This window comes from Agelaius tricolor, unplaced genomic scaffold, assembly GCF_023055355.1.
Source record: "Agelaius tricolor isolate 1412-34295 unplaced genomic scaffold, bAgeTri1.0.p SCAF_2, whole genome shotgun sequence".
Lineage (NCBI taxonomy): Eukaryota > Metazoa > Chordata > Aves > Passeriformes > Icteridae > Agelaius > Agelaius tricolor.
Genome location: NW_027269262.1, coordinates 13096402 through 13118629, shown reverse-complemented (window position 1 = coordinate 13118629; position 22228 = coordinate 13096402). Strand labels below are relative to the sequence as shown.

General features: G+C 39.3%; 1 protein-coding gene and 1 long non-coding RNA gene across 2 annotated transcripts; one reads left to right on the top strand and one right to left on the bottom strand.

Moving 5' to 3' along the window:
- Positions 1-771: 771 nt before the first annotated feature.
- Positions 772-20496, bottom strand: VPS4B (vacuolar protein sorting 4 homolog B). The gene is made up of 11 exons (XM_071453345.1): positions 20134-20496; positions 17323-17434; positions 15795-15945; positions 14470-14537; positions 12704-12823; positions 12331-12487; positions 10958-11106; positions 10701-10782; positions 8512-8731; positions 5750-5887; positions 772-3965 (listed from the first exon to the last, which is right to left on the bottom strand). Exons 1-11 carry the CDS (start codon positions 20494-20496, stop codon positions 3864-3866), a joined length of 1662 nt encoding a protein of 553 aa, XP_071309446.1. The 3' UTR covers positions 772-3863.
- Positions 20488-21175, top strand: LOC139602997 (uncharacterized). The gene is made up of 2 exons (XR_011683538.1): positions 20488-20624; positions 20785-21175. It is a non-coding gene; the product is annotated as an uncharacterized lncRNA (long non-coding RNA).
- Positions 21176-22228: the final 1053 nt, after the last annotated feature.

Below are 22228 nucleotides of genomic sequence, written 5' to 3'. Positions count from 1 at the left end.
ATGGAGATCCAGTGTCCCTGAACTTGGGATACGACAAAGGAAAGAAGTATCCTTGAGTGTTTATTCAAGTGGGAGCCTCTCAGGTAGGAAGGCTGCAAAGGCAAGTAAACAGAAAATGTCACAAACCAGCGACCTAATAGAAAAGCTCCCATCAGAAGGGTGTGTGTGCATGTAGAAGTAGGGAGGGAGAGGAAGAATTCTAATTAGGTCACAGGGACCAAAAGATAAAAACAGGACAATCTTATCTAATACTTGGGCTGTAACTACACAAATGCCAGGACAGAGGATGAACGACCAATTAAAAAAGTTTTTACACAGCTAATTATGATGACAGGGGATTTGTGGAATAAAATCCCTAGATTAGTACATTAATAAAAACCTAAAGAAAAATTAAGGGGTAAGCACTGAAGCTATACCACAAGAGCTACAACAAAAGCTGACTGCTCAAGAATAAAAGAAACGATGTTTTGATAAGAATTAATTATCTGCTGGAATAGCAGCACAGTGTGAAACAAACAGTCCACTGAGTTCTTGCAATAGTTTACGTAAGTTACAGGAATGGCTTTAAGTCAACCATGATTACTAGGGTGAATCTGGTTAAGACCAAAAACATGTATGGAAGCCAATCCTGAAACCAGCTTGTCATTCTGGAGGAAGGAAAGAGTAAACAGCAAAATGAAGATGTTCCTGCATATTTCAACATATTCAGAACTATTAAATTGCTTCCTGTCAAGATAATCCCCTGAAGAACAACAACAAAAAAATGTGGAATATTCTTATTAAAACATTTAATAAACATCAAAAGTAGATCAAAACACCTGACCAGAGAATATTCAGCAGCCTCTTTGCTTCAGTTGACAAAAAGAGCAAATTCTGACAGGCAGGAAGGAACATGAAAAAAGCCAATTCCAGAGTATCTCCCTCAGCTACACTTGTTCTGCTCCACTAGTTAAAACAAAAGCATATGAGTATATTCAAAGACCAGCAGACTTGAAAAACCAAACCAAATGAAGAATTTAAGAGATTTATGGAAGACTGAGAAGATTTGTATGCTTTTGTTATGGTAGACAAGAACAAAAAGGCAACACGTAAATCAAATGACTCTGGAACTTGACGTCAATCAGGGAATGCAGGAAAAAATATAAGTTGATTTACAGAGCTATTCTAACCCTGTAAGTACGTACATCAAGAGACAGACCACAAATGGTAGGAAATCCAAAACTTAATGTCACTGTGAAGAATCCAGCTGTGAAGGACATAAGCACATACAGAAGTGATTTAATTGAAAAATTATTTTACACACAGGAAGGAAAATGACATTTTTTCATATTGCAATCAGAGTAAGCAGTAACAGCAGAAGGTATGAAAACAATTTGTAAGCTAACCAGCCAAAGATCAGACCTCATTAAAAATGTACAACTAATTTGTCCAGTATTTACAGAGGTTTTGATTATTCAAAGCAAATACAGCCTTCCATGAATTCTTTGATTTAGAGTATTTTCAATTAACACTGCAAACTATAAAGTGATTTTGCACGCTCCCTCATTAGGCTATCATCTGCTGTGGATAACTTGGCTAAGAAGCTCGATGATATATATATGTTAATTTAACATAATTTTACAAAGACAGCAAACCAAAAAGTTGCCCTTGTAGCTGCAATTCTAAGCAGCAAAGTTTATTTGGAATATATTTCTAAAAACAACTTTCAACATCAAATAGTAAAGGTTCTGTTACAGATGTCATCTGAGCAAGCAGCAAGATGTAAATTTAAAACATACAGTATATTTTTCTTTTGCATTAAAGATACGAGATTATACAGTTAAGCATATGGAAGCCCATAAGACAAATCAGCTTACCACAAAAAGGAAAAAATAAACCAAAAACCAAAATGTTCCTGAGAATTTTAAGATTGCAGGGTTGCAGTAAGGACTCTCATTTTTCAAAAGGTCAAGAGATAAATACTTCAGACAGTGGCTTCAAACCTCTGAAGGACAGCCATGCTAGTGTGTGGCTCACTTCTGAAGTGTTCACAAGAGAAAACTACAAACAAGATCTTGTTGCAATAAGAATTAAGTTTACTAACCATAGTTGCTGTACCTATGCTGGAATTCCTGCCCTCACCCACTCCTGCTCCTGCCATCCCCCCAAAAGCTGTCAGAAAGACTTGCAGCCCACTGATTCACATTTACACATTCTGATGTAAGACAAAGGTAAAGCTGTGTAACTGAAGGATTTTGGAAAAAACGCTTCATCGTGTTAGTAAAAAAAAGCTCAGCACCTTGCAGATCAAAGAATATTTAACTATTTTGTCTGGCTATTAAACACAGAAACAAAAGTCTAAGGAGACAATGAAGCAGTAAAAAACTTGAACATAACATTGAAAAAATACTCAAATAACATAGCTGATGTTGTACTACAACATTTTACTTCATTAAAGTACAGAAAATGTCACCCATCCTATGATTTATAAAGTAGACAAAATATGTACATAGAAGAAACCAAACCCCATCAAAAGATGATCATATTTGTGCATACGTATGTAGAACATACACACTTAAAATGTGCAAATTTCTTTTAATACAAGTTAAACAAAACATTTGCAGGATAGATTGGGACAATGATAATGGAAGATAGAATATTCTAGATATTCTAATGATGTTTCATATCTACAGCCAGTGCAAACTTACAAGGCACAAACTCAATGCTGATGCTGTAGTGTTTTAAGTTACATTCAGGCACATCTCCATTTGCAGTTCTGCAGAAAAAGAGCAATGGAAGTGCTACTTCTGTACTAAACTGCCAGCCTTCTCTCCCAGTTTAAGCACGAAATTGCTGTAACCTATATGCTACAGTTACCAGTGGGGTTCTGGGTTAATTTATCACTGGAAAGGCTGTGGCTAAAACATCTGTTCTAATCTCCTTGCATGTGAAGTATGCTATTTCCCAAATACCTCCCAGACATTCTCCAAAGACTACATATACCTTGCCAGCCTCAACATGTGGGATCTTAGAGGACATTTCTAAAGCTTTTTTCTAACTTCAGTCAAAACTTCACCAGGAAGAGAATCTAGATTTTAAAAACCAAAGAACAAATAAAATAAATCCAAACAAACCCCCCAAGAAGAGCTAGCAAAACACCTTCTGAGTTACTTGCATTTAACAAACTTGTGTTAAATTGCATAGTGACAGTGTGTACCAGCTAGTAAAGAGTTAAAAACAAAAGCCTGCTGTTTAAGGCAAAATTTTAACACAGCATAGCAGAAAAAAAAGCCAAATAACAGGTCCACCAATATTTAATCAAAGTACTGGCCCATGTAGTCTTATCCTCACAGTGTTTTCTTTCTTACTTTAACAGCAAACCCACACCTGCAGTATGCTTGATTAGAAAATTTTGTTGCCATTTTCCTAAATGAAATGAGAGCAATTAATACATATGCTGATTGACTGATATTGAAAACACCTGACAAATATGTTCTCTCCCACCCCTTAAAAAGGTTTTTGACCTTACTGGGAGGCAAGGTCAAAACCTAAAACTCACTGGTGTCCAGGTCTAATATACTACCTAATATGGAACTAGTAATTTAAAGCTTTCTAGTATTTATTAGACATTACCACATCACTTTGCTGTCTCACCCTAAAATTGCATTTTTGTATTATTTTTCAATAGAAGACATTTAATAGACATCTGAGGAAAACAATACAATACAAAAGCTTAAGGGTCTTTGCAAAGGTATCTTCTATTCCTTCTGCAAAGTAAGAAAGGGGTGATTTTATTGGCATTTATTTGAAGTGCCATCAATAAAGACACGAGAATACTTTAAAAAGAAAAAAAAAGGTTCTAATGCTTCACACATATCTTTGGTTTAGCCTTCCTGACCAAAGTCTTCTGTAAACTTCTTTAACTTCTCCAAGTCCTGTTCATTAACTGTTGGTTTTGTGCTAGCAAGCGACCTGAGCATATCGGCCTGTCAGAAAAAAAACAAACATTTTTAGAGACAAGTATAGTACCACTGCTAGCAATTTTGCTGCCAGGACAAATATGCATTTAAAAAAAACATTAAAAAGTTCCCATTAACACAAAACTTTAAGTAAACCTGAACACTTCTGCACAGAGGCAGCCTTTTAACCCTTTGAATACAGACAACAGTCAAGGAGTTTTCCAGTAACAAAATCACAACCTAAGGTGTAGGTTTAAGCCACTCATCCATTCAAGTTTTATTAATCTCTTTTTTTGAAAGAGCTGATTTTTTTTTTTTTTGGTCAGTTACTATTTTCAAACCATGATTAACTACAGCAGCTTAAGTGGAAAATACTGAGATGTTCCCATGTACTCTTCACAGTCCAGCAATGTAGAACAGCAGTTTGTGATTCATCTCTAGCAAAGTTTTACTGCTCCTGACTGGTAATTTCTGACTCTTCAACTCAGTAAATTTCCTAGATAAGTATTTAGATGCTAGGAAATGGAGTTTAGAAAAAAAAATCATAGGTCTTTGAGCAGCAGTTAAAATACCCTATGAATAAAAAAGGGTAAAGAAAACGAATCAATTCCCAACCAAGGGCAACTGAAAAAAGTAGATGCCCAACACCTCATATTGCTATAAATGATGGGTAAAATAAAAAAATTAGTATAATGGCTTTCCACACATGATATTTGTCTCATCAGACCAGAGGCACCCTGCTCAAAAAGAATTAAAGCCTTATATTTTAAGGACAAGAATGGGTTTTGGACACTGTAACATCTGCCTGTAGTGCATCAGAGCCCAGGTACCATTAGGAGCACACAAGGAACTGCTGTCTTTAATTCCAAGAAGGACTGATTAAAAATCCAATTAGATCATGCAGAGAGAAGTTTTAGGGCAGGCCTGCACCTGCATAAATCCTCTTCTGCTTCCTCAGTATGCAAATTCACACAGGAAATTATTTTCTGAAATACAGTGATGGTTCTATTTTCAAAGCATTGCCTGTGATTCCCCATGAAATGCACTGATTTCTTCCACTCCTTACAAGACTGTTTGTACACAGGAAACTACAGCAACACAGTTTTGTTATTAAGTGCTTCCCAGAAACTTTGTACTTAAATACAAAATTTTCTTCTGCTGCTCTTGGGGGAAAATACAGAATGAGTGTCCAGCAATTATTTTTTTAAGCAGTGATCTAAAACTGAAAACTGTCTTACATGTTTTATTTCCTAGGCCAAAGCAAGTATTTTCATATGCACAAAGAAAACAGCAGAAAAAGCTGCTTTATTACCTAAAAAAATTTAAACCTAAACTACCATTATATCCAAAATCTTCTTACATTTTGGTTTTATACTTGTATCTATTTCATGGGCAATATTTACCTATAGAACATCACTTCCTAATTTACAGTGAATGTCATTTTCCATTTCCCAGTATTAATGCCACAATGATGAGAAGAAAGTGTATCATGGTGCAGGAACCCTAAAGGTTTTGAATGAATAAAAGCCAAGTGAAAGAACAGTGCAAGAGGCAGATACTGTCTATGGATGAAAGGATGGCAGCTGCATGCCAGCAGACAAGAATAAGAAATGCTTATCAGGGATAGACAGCTGTCTTTTTTATAGCATGCCATACTGTAGTGATTTTTGTTGAGAATTCAAATGTTATCTGGTATGCCCAGCATTTCTGAAAACAAACATCTCATCCAATTGTCCTGAAAAAGACTCTTTATCTTAAAGTCTTTTCAGAGTTCTGCAAAATAAGAAAGAAATGCTACAAGCAATACCTACCATGGAAACTCTAGGCTCCAGTAATTTATCACCTGGGACCTCCATCCATGTCATTTCTGTGGCTTCAGGATCACCTGGAGAGCAAGGGGTGAATAAATCTACCATCGTATTTGGATTAGACACTGATGGTCCTTTTACCTAAAAATAAGAAAACACTCAGTTTATGGGAGTTACTATTTTGAAGACAGAAACCAGAAGCTGAACAGCACCCCAAGCAAAAACCATTCCTTGATTTTATGCAGATGCCCTACCCATTGGGAACACATGTCCTGTGGAAGAGAAATTGTACAAGTGTACTGATATTATTCACCCTGAAAACATGCAGCTGTAGCCAGATACTTAAATTCACATCAGGTCAAATCCCAGAAGTCACATCCTCTTAAGTCTGAGGATTTCTGCGGAAAACTGACATGCCAGGAAATCTGCTTGGTGAAGACCACCCTTCCTGGTCCCTGGTCACTTGAGGAGTTCATTCATGGCTGGTTAACAGCTCTCTAAAAGCTTCCCAGTGCTTTTCCCTCTGACATCCTGCCTTCCCAAGCTCCCAGCACCTTTCCCGGCACCACCTGGGCAGCGCTCCGTAGGAAACAGCGCCACCTAGCGGGAGAACAAAACAGCTTCCCCAGACAGACAGACGGATAGAGCAAAAAAAAGCTGCCCCGTGCATCTGTTCCCTTTGCATCTGCAGTACACTGTCCGGGACCAAGGATTTTGCCTTCCCTGGCTGTTACCTGCAGCACCACACACCCACGGGAACTCGGAGCATACACAGAGGTTCAAGGACAACACGCTAACTGACTATGGACAGAACTGGATCTGCTGTTCCAAGCTGAATTTAGAGCAAGATGCTGGGCAGCAGATTGTAATATTCAAAATGCACTCTGGCAAACCTGCATTATCACACATGGCAAGGAAAGGTTTACAGTTAATTACTGACAACTGAGGAAAGCTCTGTCTGTTACAACACAAATAATAATGCTATGATTTTGCTCATAAAAACACAAAATCACATCCAATTAAAGCATTAACAATACAAATGGAATCAACTTGGCTCATGTCAGAGTGTTCCAAGTATTGCAGTTGTGGGGTTTTTCCTTCCTTTTTTTTATTTTCTTAAGCAAAAATAGTTAAGATGCAAGAAGCGCTTTTGAAGTTGTTCCACAAACTGTGACAACTGAGGTTATTTCATTGCTCCATGGCAAGCTGAAACATGCCTCAGATTGTTCCAAATTTGAACTAAACACTAAAAGCTAACAGCCCTTTAGCCAGAAATGCCATTGTCATGTAAAGTTAACAACAGATAAATACTTCAGACATGACTGCTTAAGGGAAGGAAGCATCTAGAAAATCCTTGATATATCAAAGTCACTGTTTATTTATCAACAAATACCGCTTACATCACATTGTTACTGCGAGTTGTCCTCAGCAGTCAAATTTCCTGCCCTCTCATATTCTGGACCATACTGGATTTAAGTGTGTCTTTCACTTTGAATCTTAAGCTGAATGAGTTCATTGGAAGAAACCACATGGAAAAAAAGGAGCCTATCTTCAAAGTGAGTGTAGCTGTTAGGTTCAGGGGCCTTAACCCTTTTATGTCAGGTTGAGTTACTGGTAAAAAAACTGTAATTGTAACTGAGATGACAAAGAACTGCTGCCAACACAACATACATGGTACTCAACACCTTAGGATCTCAAGTTTTTCCTACCACACCTGCTCTTTGAAGAAGCAACAAATTAAACCTTCCTTTTACAGCAATTAGCACCTCTGCAGAATATCCTGACCCACCTTCACCCAAAAAACATGAATTTCTGTCAAAATCAAACTTTGCACTAAAAATATTAACCAAAAAGTACCTTTAGTCTGGGTCTACTTCAAAATATGGTATACAGCAAAATAAAATTTTATTCAACTGATACACATTGTACATATTTTAACCTCTGTTTATAACCATTGATACTATCACTCCTTCTTTTCTATTTAAGATTTTAATAGTTTTCAGGGAACAATAAATTTGACTGAACAAGGCCCATTCTTCAGGGAAAAGACATTCCCAGATGTAATGGATTTAGACTGGTGGTAAAGAATACCAATTGGTTCCTGTACAGATAAAGTTTCTGAGATTCAAATATTGTGAAGAAATGTTACTTAAGTCAATACATAGCATATAGAGGTAACTGGAAGATAAGCCAAAAAATATAGTTTGAATAGGCTCTTGGTGTGTACCTATGTAAAAGTAAACTGGTTTTTACATTACAGCAGTGTAAATGAAACACAGACCTTGCTCAGTAGCATCTTTACTACTGTAATTGATTCAATGTTTCTACCAGAACTCTACAAAAACCTTAATTTTTCAGTTTGAAAAATATGCCAAGTAAACAGAATGTGCTTAAGTACAATCCATCTGTTCTCAAGTGGATGAGGGATACTTTTTTTTTTCCCAGCATGTTAAGAACCACTTAACTTGAAATAGAAAAAAAGCACTTCTGTAACATTGCCATTTAAATGGCAAACTGCATGCTTTTAACACTCTCTAGAGACATTAAGAGTCAGAGCATGAATATTCAGAAATGAGCTCCACCAGACTTATGGCAGGACTAGGGGGATATGTGGAAAGGAAGAACAGTTCTCGCCAGTCAATAAAAGGGACATTCATAACCATGCAGTATTACCTAAAACCAAATTCAGTTTATTTGTAAGGAATTTTCAAATTAAGACTGCTCTCACAGATGAAATAACTTGAAAAATTTTGATTCCTACTTACTTTTTTAAAGTGAGTCGCTGATTGCACTTTTCTAACAGGCTGCATCAGTGCATCACGGACAATGATGCTTATATCTGCACCAGAATAGCCATCAGTTCTCTTCCCAAGCTCTCGATAATCTGAGTCTTTTAGGTCATTTGGAGTTGACCCAAGGTGAAGTTTGAACATTGCAGCCCTGGCATGGTCTTCAGGTAAAGGAATATAAATACGCTTCTCAAACCTGGTGTAAAAAAGACAAAACCAAAGCGTTCCCAAGATGCCAACTCATGCAGGTGCACAATGGAAAGAGCTCATGCAAATGAGCTTGCTTCTAGCAATATTAAAAAGTAGTTTCAGTACAACAGACCTTTAAAAAAAAATCTGATGCAAATATTCAGCCACCTGTTCTCATAAATAATACTTTAGTTAGCATAAGCTAATATCCAGGATATAAAAATTGCTTCCTTTCCATTACAAAATCCTTCTCTCCAGACTGACATTTTTCCAGCAGAGTTTGAGTCTTAAAAGAAAAAGACTTCTTCCTCTCAGTTTTAAGTGTTCAAGCGTATTTGAACAGATTTCACACTAAGAGAAAGAACTGCCTGATAACAAGTTTATGCAACAACTTTCTACAATCTCCAACTAAATTAAGAAAACACCATAGATGGAAGTAAATTTGAAGTAATTCTCAAGAAAATATTGGTAACAGCAGTTCCTTCTTTGAAGCAGCATCTGTTCTCAGAGTAGAGATTACCTCTTACCAACAAAGAGCAACTCCAAATCCTGCTGAACACAATAACCTGATATACATGACAAAGTGGCTCAAATCCATGAAAAATTAATTTTATTACAGCCATTGTTGTACAAGTTCTTTTAAGTCTTGTGGGCAAGAGCTAGGGAATTTCTCTTTCATGTTGCTGAGAATGAGAAAATGGTTTGGGTTGAGAAAGACCTTGAAGATTGTCTAGTTCCAACCCCCCTGCCACAGGCAGGGAGACCTTCCCTTAAACCAGCTTACTCAAAACCCCATCCCACCTGGCCTTGAACACTTCCCATGATCCACAGCTTTTCTTGGGCAACCCATGCCAGTGTTTCACCACCCTCATCATAAAAAACTTCCTTCTTATGCCCAATCTAAGCCCATCCTCTTTCAGTTTGAACAACTGCCCCTTGTCCTGGCATTACAAGCCTGGGAAAAAAACCAAGGAACATCTCTCCACCCTTCTAGTAAGTTCCCTTTATATACTGAAAGGCCACAATAATCCTTCTCTTCTCCAGGCTGAAAAGCCCCACTCTTGTAACCTGCCTTCAGAAGAAAGGTGTCCAGATCATTTTCATGGCCCCTTCTGAACACACTCTATCAGGTCCATGTGTGTCTTTTACTGTGGATCCCAACCAAAGCTGGAATCTCAAGAATGACTTGAAATTCTCAACAATACCTTCATTTCTAAATCTGACTCATACAACTCTAGAGTCATGCAGATGAGAAGTAACATCTGGAGGTGACCTGGTCCAACCCCAAATCAAACTGAAGTATAGCCAGCTTGAATTAGGTATATAAATAAAAGTCAGTGTCAGTCACCAAAAAAAAATACCAGTGATTCTTTAGTCAAGAAAAATGGCCATTATCCAAGCTGTGTCCTCATCAACATAATCCTATTTGTCACATAACTGTATCTGTCCTCTGCTTGCTCTGCAGCTCAGAGAAAGATCCAAATAATCAGGTACAGGCAGTCCTGTATCTGCAAAAGTCCTTTATCTGCGAAACAGCAGTTAAAAATCACAAGTTATGCCTGACTAGTAGAAAAATATGGTATTTCTCCATAAGGTTACACTTCCATGAAAAAACGCAAGCTACTCACCAGTTTGTTAACAGCTGAAAAGGAAAGTTCCACCCTCTCTTGCCCTTCTGAGGTGTGTACTTTCTAACTTGTCCCCTAAGCCCCCCAGAAAAGCAAAAAGCAAGCAGGAAACTCCTGTTTCTTCAAGCATAATCATCTAACCAAGAAATGAGATAAACTACAGGACTGAACAACCTACCTTTCTCTAAAGGGGCAAGTGACTATCAGTTTAGCTAAGTCTACCTCATAGAATTGAGTTGCAGAACATTAAGCATGTCTGCAAACATAAGATGAACACCTTAAGCACTCTCTGGCTGAAAGCTCACACCAGTTGTGAATTGCACACCATGAAAAAAAGTGCCATCATACCTTCTCCTGATAGCAGAATCCAAAACCCAGGGTATGTTTGTTGCTCCTAACACCAAGATTCCTTCATTGTCAACACCAACCCCTGTATCAAGGCAGAAATAATTTCACAGTTTAGATGATAAACAGAGATTGCTTTAAAAAGCCATCAAAATTTAATGGGGTGGAACTGCAGACATTTTTAATATTCTAATGAAAGTTACACTTAAAAATACATGTCTTCATTTCTCTGTCTGATTTTGAAGACCAAATAAACCTACCTTGCATCTGGACTAGAAATTCCGTTTTTATCCGTCTGGCAGCCTCGCTTTCATTTTCACTTCTTGACCCACAGAGGGAATCTATCTCATCAATGAAGATGATAGAAGGTTTGTTTTCTCTGGCAAGCTGGAACAAGTTTTTCACTAATCTTAAAGAAGGAAACAGCTTCAGCTATATTAATAATTACAACAGCAGAAACATAACATAACTTCAGAACATGATATAGTCATTTCCTTTAGAGAAAGCAAGGGGAAAAAAGCATTAACATAAAGCTACTCAAAGAAACAACATTCTTCCAGCTCCATGACTCAGAATTACACTAAATGAGAGAGTCCAGCATAATGAAAAAAAAAAAAAAATAGAGTGCTCCAGGCATGATTTTGCAAAATAAAGCCCTTTTCAGTTTACACTTCTACATGACAGCCTGGACTATAAAAAACCACCAATTTAGAAAGATTCAAAAGAAAAAAGCTTTCTCTAAACATTTCTAACTGAAAATAACTCTAGAGATTTTGTAAGAAATAGCATGTATCTTTACTTTCTACAACTTTACTTACTAAATCATTTTTGTATGACATGCAATATTGGTTTCAAATCAAATAAACAAAACAACCTAAAACAAACCCCATATACTCCTAGCCATCTCTCATGAACACACTTTACTAGCTTAAAAAAGAAAAATAAATAGGAACATGCTGGGAAATTCTTCATAATACAGCACTAAATCTCAGGCAATAGTCTCAAATGAAGTCAAGCATAAAATCTAATGCCAAGCTAGTCTCCAGTTCTGTATTCCTTCTGCAACAGAAGAAAAGCAGGAGAAAAGTTTCCAGCTTTCTGGGGAAAAAAATAACTCACTTCAAACACTTTATCTAATAGCCTTTCTTTCTCATTCTATCAGCTTTAAACAGTGTTGCTCAGTTGCCCCACAATTCAAACCTTTAAATCATGGTTATGACAAGTATGCTTATCATTATATGAAAATCCTTTCCCTGTAAACCCAGAGCTTTTTATTAATTCAAGAAATCTCTTTTGGAAGACTAGATGGACAAATTCCTGGACTTCTAGACTGCAGCCATGTTACTCATGGTCCTTTGCCTTCCTGGTCTTCTTCATACATCACACAGTAACAAATGAAGAGTTAGCATAAGCTCTGTGGTGCTCCCAAAATCTTTCTGAGCACTGAAAAGAGTTTCTCAAAATGCAGCATATAATGGTATCTTTACATGACACTGCAGCATGAAGCATAGAAACACCTATAGATGGTTTTTAAAAAGACAAGACCATTCTCTTAAATTCTCTACGGCACCTTATCTCTATAATAATTTCCTCTCGACAATGTTTTCCTGGACCTCTGGCAACTCCAACTTACTTTTCACTTTCACCTAACCATTTTGAGACAAGGTCAGATGAAGATACTGAGAAGAAGGTAGAGTTGTTTGCTTCTGTTGCTACAGCTTTTGCTAAATAAGACTTTCCTGTTCCTGGTGGTCCAAACAGAAGAATCCCTCTCCAGGGCGTTCTCTTGCCTGCAAGAAAGAAAACAGCAGTTTTCAAAATGCTATTTTCTGATTATCCTCCTCTAGGCTGCTCTGAGGTTTTCTGCATCTACCCATGAAACTTCTGTCAGATGGATCAAAACCTCTTTGTTAAGAGATCCGCTTGAGTCTACGATACATTGGCACTTGACAGGCCCCAGCACCAGTCCTGCCTGGCCAATAGTAAATAAATGCTGGAATCCTGACCTGTAAACAGGTGTGGAAATTTAATGGGAAGGATGACTGCTTCTTTAAGTGCCTCTTTGGCACCTTCAAGGCCAGCAACATCACTCCATTTGACATTTGGTCGCTCCATAACAATTGCTCCTGTAAGAAAAGATGGTCTAAGTTAGAGACATATTTTCACAATTTTCACAATATTCACAATTACAATAAATTCCAATTGGTGAAAAAAGAAATCTATGCCCATGTCTATACTGAATAAAAACAAGGCATTTCTAATATGATAGGAACACTGAATTCCATTACTCAAATGGATGTTATTTTTACAGAAATCTGTCACATTTTTTTATCAAAATAAACCATGGATAACCAGAACATTTGTGAGTTAGTAGAAGTCCTGGCACCAACTCATAACTAAACCACCACTGCACTTCCTAAAAAATTTGAAAATTCATTTTAAACAATGTGGCTGCACTAGTTCAGGATTTTTTAAGATTCTCCAGCAGATGAAGTAACTTGCTGGTATCTCCAGACATGCAGCAAACAGATGGATCATCTAATGGAAAAGAGGTTTGAGAGCTAGGGCTAAAAGCATCAGAAAGGTTATATGGATCCTGCTTAGCTGTAGAAGTATTTTCTTAGTCAAGGCACATTTAAAGTTTTGCACTAAGTCTCATCTTCCTCGGTCAATGAATTCAGCCAACTGAGCTGTAATTCAGCTTCCTCTTCAGATTGGTTAGTCTGGCATGCTAAAAATTTTGTCTCAAATACTTCTAGACGGGCAAACTTGGAACTCAGGTAGTAATAGGTTATTAGACCTATAATATTAGATCTTGTAATCCTAGCCACTACTTCTACTATCTGAGGTCAAACTCATGTGGGAAGAAACGAAGTCTGTATAGTGAGAGACAGGATAGGAGTTCAATGCTCATCAATTTTCTGTCACTTTTAAAAAAACAAGAAACTGTCTCTTATAACTGTGCATAGGATTAAATAATGTGCAGAGAAGTAGAAAAAGCACAGCACAGTTTCCAGTGGTGATACAACAGCTCCTGAAATTACACAGGCACAAGATCTGGTAAATGCATTTGATCTTTGTTACAGTCAAAAACAGGAGAACAATGAGGTTTCTTCAGATCCATAAGCAACTTCTGGTAGGAAAGTTCTGAACAGTTCTTCATTATTAAAGGGAAATAAATATCAAAAAGCCTCTTTTTTACTGCACACCAAACTGCTGGTAGCTGCTATACATTGCTTCACTGACTGTGTTCTGTATTTGAGTTCAAAAACCCAAACTATGCTACTGAACTGGGACAGCACCATCACTGCATATTATTATAAATGGGCAAGAATCCATGTTTCTTACTCCTAAACATGAATTCCGGTCTTTTTGTGAAAAAAGTTCTGCTTACACTATGTATTTGTATCATCATTTCCTTAGCCTCTAGGCAACATGCTAGTGCACTTCAGAGTAAAAAACCACTAAATCAGTTTAGCCACCAGCTAGCTGGGATTTTGCAACTTCTGTTGGAAAATGCTAGCTTGATAGGTGATACAATTTTAACATGAAGTACAGGGTGCAGGAGATACATTTCAATGTAGTCACTGTATAAATTAATGGCACACAAGTCCTTTTACTTCCATAAAGACTGTGCTTTTGCACGTGAAGATTATATACTAGCTCAGCTACTAACAGACATTAAGTTAATCCATAAAATTTAGATGGCAAAATACAGGAACTTGCTTAACTGAAGTAATCCCTATTTAAAGAAAAGGATGCTTCAAATTACCTTGAAGTTGATTCTGTAGCTTCTTTTTTTCAGGGTCCTCTGATTCCCCTTCCCCATCACTGTCATTCCTGATTTGGAAACAAAATGTTGAAATACAGTAAGAGAGACTTCTGTCTTAGGATAAAAATCAGAATGCAAAAACCAGAAAACCCATCAGGCTGAGGAATTAAAGAAACATGGAGATGCTTTCAGACCTCTAGAGGTTTACATGACTGCAGAAAAGCAGAAGTACACTTTTCTCTGATTTCTTTTCAATTCACCCTCCTTTGCCATTTCGACTTCCTCTTATGGGTCTGAGCCCTCTTAAGACACTTCTGTGTGTTTTGAGTCAGCTTTTAGGAACACACAGCCCTTATATCCAGCAACACAGAGGTGCTGGAATGGTTTGTTTGTAGACATTGGCACTTCTCCTCTATCTGGACATGCAACAGGACTTGGCCAATTCCATCTAGTACTATGAAACTCTCATCAGAGCAAAGGAGACTGGAAATTAAAGGAAAAGAGACCAGAGAGGGAACAATTGGAGTGGAAGTAATGAAAAAACACGTAGCCTTTGTGGTATTACCATTTCCTTCTATTATAAATTAAGCCAAAGATGATAGAGCTCAAAAAATAAGGCTGATGAAAAGAGCAGACATTTAAAAGGACTGAAAATCAGGTGAAGTTTTAAGAGACAACTGAGCAACTTTAGCTGTTCAGGACTCCTAGAAAGGGCAGTCCCACCAGAAGGTATAATCCTGAATCCTTCCTCTCTCCTACCAAGGGAGTAGCAAAGGCAAAAGAGGCTGGGCTTGTTTGGGAGGCTCTGCTTGTTCAACTCTCTGATATGCAAAGTGAGAAACAAATCTAAGAGAAGGGAAGCAGTGGAGAGACCAGGCAGCAGCAACACATTGGAAGGATTCAGTCCACCTTACAGAACTTTACCCTACACAGGGCTTTTCGTCTCAAGTATGAGACAGATCAAACTCAGTAACTCCAGTAATCACCAGTCTGAAATTATTTTCTAGTTACTAAGTATTTAAATGCAGAAAGCCTTGAAAGGTCATCAAGCTTCTTGCCATTAAATCCAATAATTACTGGATTCAGCTGTTAGTCTGAAGCAGCTTTCATTCTTCAGTGAATTTCCGATGCAAATGTTCACATTTTAGTAAACAAGCACAGAAATGCTTGTGATTGTAATTCATTTTTATTAGCCCACTGTACTTCAGCATTAGTAGTCATCTGAAGCATTTCAGAAACACAAGTTAAAATGATCTTAGAACAGTTGAAGTTTAGAATAAGTTGAGTTCAGGAAGTATTTTGCTTTACCTTCTCCAAAAACATACCCTTTTCCTTCAGCAGGACCAGACTCTTTAACTGGTTTTGGTGCAGTTTTTCCTCTCTTTTTCAGATATTCTTTCAGCTTTTCTGCTCGATCCAAGTATTCTGTACATTTTGCTCTAATGCTTTGTTTTGCTTTATCACCCTGTGCTTCATCTGAGAGTTTGAAGATAAACAATTCTTTGTTAACAGCAAAACACATGTGCATCAATCAAAAAACAAGACTAAAGATCTGTCTTCTTTATCTCTTATCAATGTACCTCTCTGAGGGCTCATGACATAACCAAACATCTCAACTACTTATTTTTCCACTATACCTTGGAAAGAACTGACCAGAAGGATGTCATATCAAATATTCACCTCAACATTGCCTTGGCTTAAAATTTGACTCTAAAGGATTAAGGACATTAGCACTGGAAGCTTTTCTGTCAGCCTTTCAAGCTGCTAGACATTGCCTTAATAACTGCTTTTCTAAAATAGTTAATCAAGAACCTGCTTGTGCTAGGCAATTTTTATTTAGAACCATACTTGATTCTTCCATAGCCTGCTAATTTTAAAAGATAAAGAAACATTACATAAAGCATCTGAAAGAACTAAGTGCGTTTCAACAGCCACACTGTTCTCATAATCACTCTTACAGTATTTCAAACCAACGATCAAAATTTAACATGTCAGGTTTTTGAGCTAAGTTTCCAAAAGTACATCAATATTGTTAAAAGCACAGAAAGTGATATTTTGAGAAAGTCTGTAATATTTAAATGGACAGGACATGATAAACACAGATTATCCTAATAATAAAGGACTATAAAGAAAACTAATTTTTTCAAATCATGAAGATTTGTAAGTGTACTTTTGTCAGGCAAGCAACCCTAGCCCACTTAGATTAGGGCTGTACCCACATTAAGAAAGCCCATTTCTTGCATACAAACACTGAATGTGGCACAAAAGGTACACAGAAGTGTGAAAAGGTGTAAAGTAATGAGAACATGGAAACTAAAGAAAAATTGTTACATACAAGTCCATCTCATACATTTTCTCGGCCAAGATAAACAGCAAGACTATGACATTAAGGAGCAAAAAATGTCAGCAGAGAGGCTTTAGAAGGGCAAGCAGCATGAATTAAAGGTGCAAAAAGCACTCTGCAGATACAGCAGACTTCATGTGTAACATGGTTTTCAGCACAACAGAAATACAGGGATCCCTGTACTTATTGTCATATTTCCTCGTGCTGTGGCCAGCTTGAAACACTGCTACAAAAGTCCAGAGGAGAGACAGCAAACACCTGCCTCCTGTCTTAAAAAAACCTAAAATAAAACACAAGTAAAAAATAATCTAATTTCTTACAAGAATGGAGCAAGCACACAACACAGTAAAGGTAAAAGCTGCAAAATATATGACTTCAGTCAAACTACAACTAGCAAGTATCAACTGTTGATGAGAGCAAAAATTTAAATACTGATGTCAACATAAGAGATTACTCTTGTGCAATCTGATGACTAAACTCTACTGCATCATCCAACACATCACACTTACATTTAACAACATGGAGAAGATACTGCACGGCGTGTTGGTACAAGCGGAAGGCTTCCTCATAGTTTCCTGCTTTATCTTCTTGTGCTGCCTTGTTAGCAAGGTCTATTGCTTTCTGTAACACAAACAAATAATTAACTGCTGTACAAGAGCATTTTCCGTGATCAGAGACCATTTAAGCTGTTACTGTTCTTTGATGGACAGTTTTTCTGCTCCTTCACATTTACCCCCTCAAAGTTGTATTTCCATCCTTTTATGAACAGCAGGATTTACAAACTGCTGAAATTTGCTAGCACACAGAAAAGTGCAAGTGAGAAGGACAAGTTTCCCTGTACTAAGCTGGGACTACTATTTTGTCTATGTAGTCTGTCTTACCAATCTCTTAAATTTCTTATGGAAAGATTTGGAAATCCATTATAAGGCTTGGGGTTTTTTTTATCACAGACATCTAAACTTTGAACTATGATATAGTTATGCTGTTTAAGGCATGGTTTAGGGGTGCACTTGACAGTGCTGGGTTAATGGTTGGACTCAATGTTTTCCAGCCTAAACAACTCTATGATTCTATGACTAATGACATCAGTAAACCCTGTAAACAGCAGAGTCAATATAGGAAGTACTTGATTACAATCACTGAAACTAGCACTATCACTCTTCAAACATTATGCTTGGAGACATCTTCAAAGACCAGTTGCTTAGTTTCTCTAGGAAGATTTAGATTCTTGATATCCTAGTGAGAAATTCCAATTATCACTCCAGTGGGAGAGGAGAAAAAAAAAACAAACCCAAACAGACAGAAAACATACCCAAATCTTAAGCACCAAAGAGTTCTATGAGAAGTTAAGAATGGATTTTTACTTTATTTGTTCAGCTAGTTTCAAATAAATCTGACTGAGATCTAAGCCACTGTATTGCACACACTGCCCTGTGGATTTATTGTATCACCACTATTCCGTTGTTGCTTGTTAGTGCTTATTACTTTTTATTACACTTTCCTTCTTGGAGTGCCCATACCACTTCCAGACAATTAAAACTGTCATTTTGACCACTGGTAAGTTGAAAGTTGAAAATAAGCAGTCAGCCAGAATGAACCAACACCAACTAAATATTCTATAGTCTCTCATCTATTTTTTCCCATGTGGTTCCCTTTCCGAAGCATTGCTCAGGATGATTATGTAATGTCAGGGAGCAAGGTTGAGAGTGTGAACTGCAGCAAGGAGTTTCCATTAGACACTCCAGTACAGATACTCTTGCCACTACCTACACTCTGATGTGTTTCAGGCAGAAAAAAGCTAGTAAACAACAGCCATGAAAGAAACTGCAAAATATCGCATTCTATTGCTTTGTGTTGCTGTCTTGGAAGCAAAGATTATCTCAACAGATCTATTTGAAATCAAAGGTATTTAAAAACAATGAACCAATCAAACAGATCACGGCTCTGTTGTGGCAAGTGCTGGAGCAGTGTAAACATCTGTTTCTTCGGAACAGAACCAAAGTCATTCCTTTTTGGAGAGGCTGGGAGCTCAGGAGCAGTTTCCCAGGTATAAATGGACAGCTGCCTCCTTGCTGCCCATTTTATGCTGACTCCCTTATGCACCTCTGTGCACCATTCAAATCTAGCAACAGAGCAAAAATTACCCCCCAAACAGTTATTTTCATATTAAAGTTCTTAAGTCCTGTCAGTGACTTTAATTACCCCACGACAGCCCAGTAATTGTATTATTGCCCAATATCCAGGGCAACCCCCTGCATCCAGTACAACAAAGACAGTGATACACGTGACATTAATTCCAAAGAATAAATGGCAAAGATCACCTGCTAAAACAGAACTGTGAGAAAACAGGGCATGTCGCAGACCTGCTCCTCTGAAACGGGCAAAAGTCTGCATCACGTATTGCCTGGTTGTGCTATACTCTCTTTTTGTAAACAGCAAAGACTATTACCTGGCTATTAGATTCTCAGCTCTAACACTTCATTACATCAGCTGCATCTTAGCCTGTTACTGTGAAGAACACCACTGCTATCAAACAGAAAACATTATTAGAAACTTGTATGAACTAGGGCATAGATGGCCAGTTCTGAGGCACAAACTATGTTTTATCAAGCCATGGGTTTATAGTTTGATGAACATCACCCAAGGAAAGAATGTCATCTTAAAGAGGTGTCATTCTTCTCCTGGTTATTATAAACCCTATAACATCTCCTCTAGCTTTGTCAATGCAAACATCACACTGCCAGTGTAAACACTGCATACAAAAATGATCCCGGTTCAAACAGCCGAAGAGAAAGAAGGGCTGTTGGACCGCACTTATTTCACTTCGGGGTCTGTTTTGCCGGCCAGCCGCAGCACCGATTACACCGCCGGAGCCGAGGGTTAACACAAGCGGAACAGCAGAGCAGGCAAGGGCTCCCCACAGCCAGCAGGAGCCTTGCGGCAACACAACCCAAACCACGCGTCCGGAGCAGAAGCGGCAGCAGCGCTTCCCGGCCGGGCGCTAGGCCCCGCTGCCCGCGCCCCGCAGGGCTGGTGCCCCCGGGCCCGCCTTCCAGGGCCCCCTCCGCAGGGTCTCAGGCCCGGGGCGATGAGGGCTGACCCGTGGGCTCTGCCACCCCGGGCCCAAGCCGAGTCCCCCTCGGCTGCGGTGTCCCCGGCCCGCTGAGCAGGGGGCGATTGCGCTCGCTGTGCCCCCGCTCCGCCCGCAGCCCCGGCCCCGGCCCGGGACGCTGCCGGCCCCGCTCCTTCCTGGCGCCGCCCCCCGCCCGCCGCCGCTTGCCGGGTCCGCCCCGCGCCGGGCAGGGCCGGCGTGGCTGTACCTGCAGGTTGCCGGTGTTGGCCGCCATGGCGGAGCGGCGAGGGGAGGGGAGGGAACGGGAGGAGAGTGGCGCGGGGAGCGGGCCCGGCCGCCGGTGGCTCAGCGCCCCTGCCCCGCCGCCCGCGGAACCCGAACCGCGGCCTCCGCCGCCGCTTCCGCACCGAGCGCCGAGAGCCGCTTCCGCACCGAGCGCCGAGAGCCGCTTCCGCCTCCGCTTCCGGGCACGCCCCGAGCGCCCGGCCCGCCCCGGCCCGGCCGCGGGTGCGCTCCGGGCCGCGCTCGCCCGCTGGGTGTTGGGGCTCGGGGGGGGACTCTGGGGAGTCGGACTCTCCAGACCGATTCCCCTGGCAAGGCAGAGCCACATGGAGCAGGTGACACAGGATCGCACCTTGGTGGGGTTTGGAATCTCTCCACAGGAGAGTCCACGGCCTCCCTGGGCAGCCGGTCCCAGTGCTCTGCCCTCCACGTAAAGAAGTTCTTCCTCATGTTGAGGTGGGACTGCTTGTGCTTTAGTTTATGGCCGCTGCTCCCCGTCCTGTGGCTGGGCACCACCAAAAACTGTCTGGCACCGTCCTCTTGGCACTTGCCTTGGGGATATTGATATGCATTAAATAAGATCTGCTCTCAGTCCTCTTTTCTCCGGATTAAACAGGTCCAGTCCTGTTTAATCAATCATGACAGTCAGTCATGGGCAAGTGTCACTCACGCGTGGGTTAGTGACGAAGATCAGGTGACGGTGATGCTTACGGAGTGGGGAGGAGGAAGTGACTCAACACACCAGCAATAACAAACCAGTTCTGGGAAGCCAACTTGCTGTATGGATATATGGACATCTGCTAAATAAGTATCTAAATATATGCTAAATATCTTCCCTTCTGGTTCATTAATTCCTTTAGGGCAAAAAATGTATCTTGTAAACTTGACTGTAATAAACCCCATTCTTCCAAGTACCGCCAAGTTACCACAGTGCAGCTTTGACTTAATAATTCCAGTGTAACTGTTTTGATTTTATTTTGTAATAAAAGTCCTCTGAACCTTTTTGATACAGTAATCTGCGTACTCTGTGCACAAGGGAAAAAGGCACATTCACAGTTCTCCCTGTACCAGGGAAGGTCGTGGTGAATCTCTTAATTAAGTCATCTGGTTGGCAGTTTATTTTGGTAAGTGTCCTCATGAGTTGGGGATGCTTTGTTTGATTTTTAGACATGATCAATAACAGGTGTTCTCCTTGGATCAACTACAAATGTGTAAAGACATGATGTAGGAAAGACTAAGTTATGCAATCAGGCTTTGAGAAATGAGAGGGTAAAGAGAATCTGCCCCTAAAGACAACTGAAATTGGCCAAAGTGAAAGGAGAGATGATGATTTCTAAAGGAACCTTAAAGCAGTGTGGTCATCAGGATTCAAGCATAGCATCAGTGGTGGGAGGGGCTCAAGAAAATTGGGTTAAATACTGTATTTCCATTTCTTTCTTATGCCATCTTCAAAGGATGAGGCAAAACCATCCCTTTCACTCTTTCATGGTTGATTATGCCATCATAAAGCCTTTGGGCTACTTTTAACCTCCTTTTTATTTAAAACAGGCTACTTCCTTGGGGTATAATTTCCTTTTTGGCTTTACCTTTTCATTCTGGTTAGTGCAACAGAATGATCTCAGATTCATTCCTGTTGCTAGTAATTCTGTGTCATCTGTACCTATGATTTTTAATTCTTTAATGTTATATTTAGGTTTTAGACCAAGGTCCAAAACAATACATACCTCACAAGAGTGTAAGTATGCCTCTCCAGTCACACTGAACTGGCTTCCAGAAGAAACTCCAGAAAAAATGACTGGTTTCTGCAAATGTGATTAAAGAAAGTAAATCAGAAAAGGCACCTCTGTCATTTACAGATAACAGGCTAAATCTTGCACTCCTTGCTTAAGTCTTACTCATACAATATTCCTGCTATAATTTGACTTTTTTTGCCTGAGGAAAGACTAGATGAATGCTGAGTAATGACATCAAGATTATTTATTGAGAACCTAATGAAGTGTCATGTTAGGGGCATTACTTCAATTGAGGGGCAAGTAGAGTCACATTATCTAATGCTTCCC

Bases quoted from the DNA above. Each gene is read 5' to 3' on its own strand.
- VPS4B (XM_071453345.1), bottom strand. From the start codon at position 20,496: ATGTGGCTCTGCCTTGCCAGGGGAATCGGTCTGGAGAGTCCGACTCCC. The intron at 17,435-20,133 runs GTACAGCCACGC...TTTGTGTTACAG, and splicing joins CCAACACCGGCAACCTGCAG to AAAGCAATAGACCTTGCTAA. The intron at 10,783-10,957 runs GTAGGTTTATTT...GCCTTGATACAG, and splicing joins ATTTCTAGTCCAGATGCAAG to GGGTTGGTGTTGACAATGAA.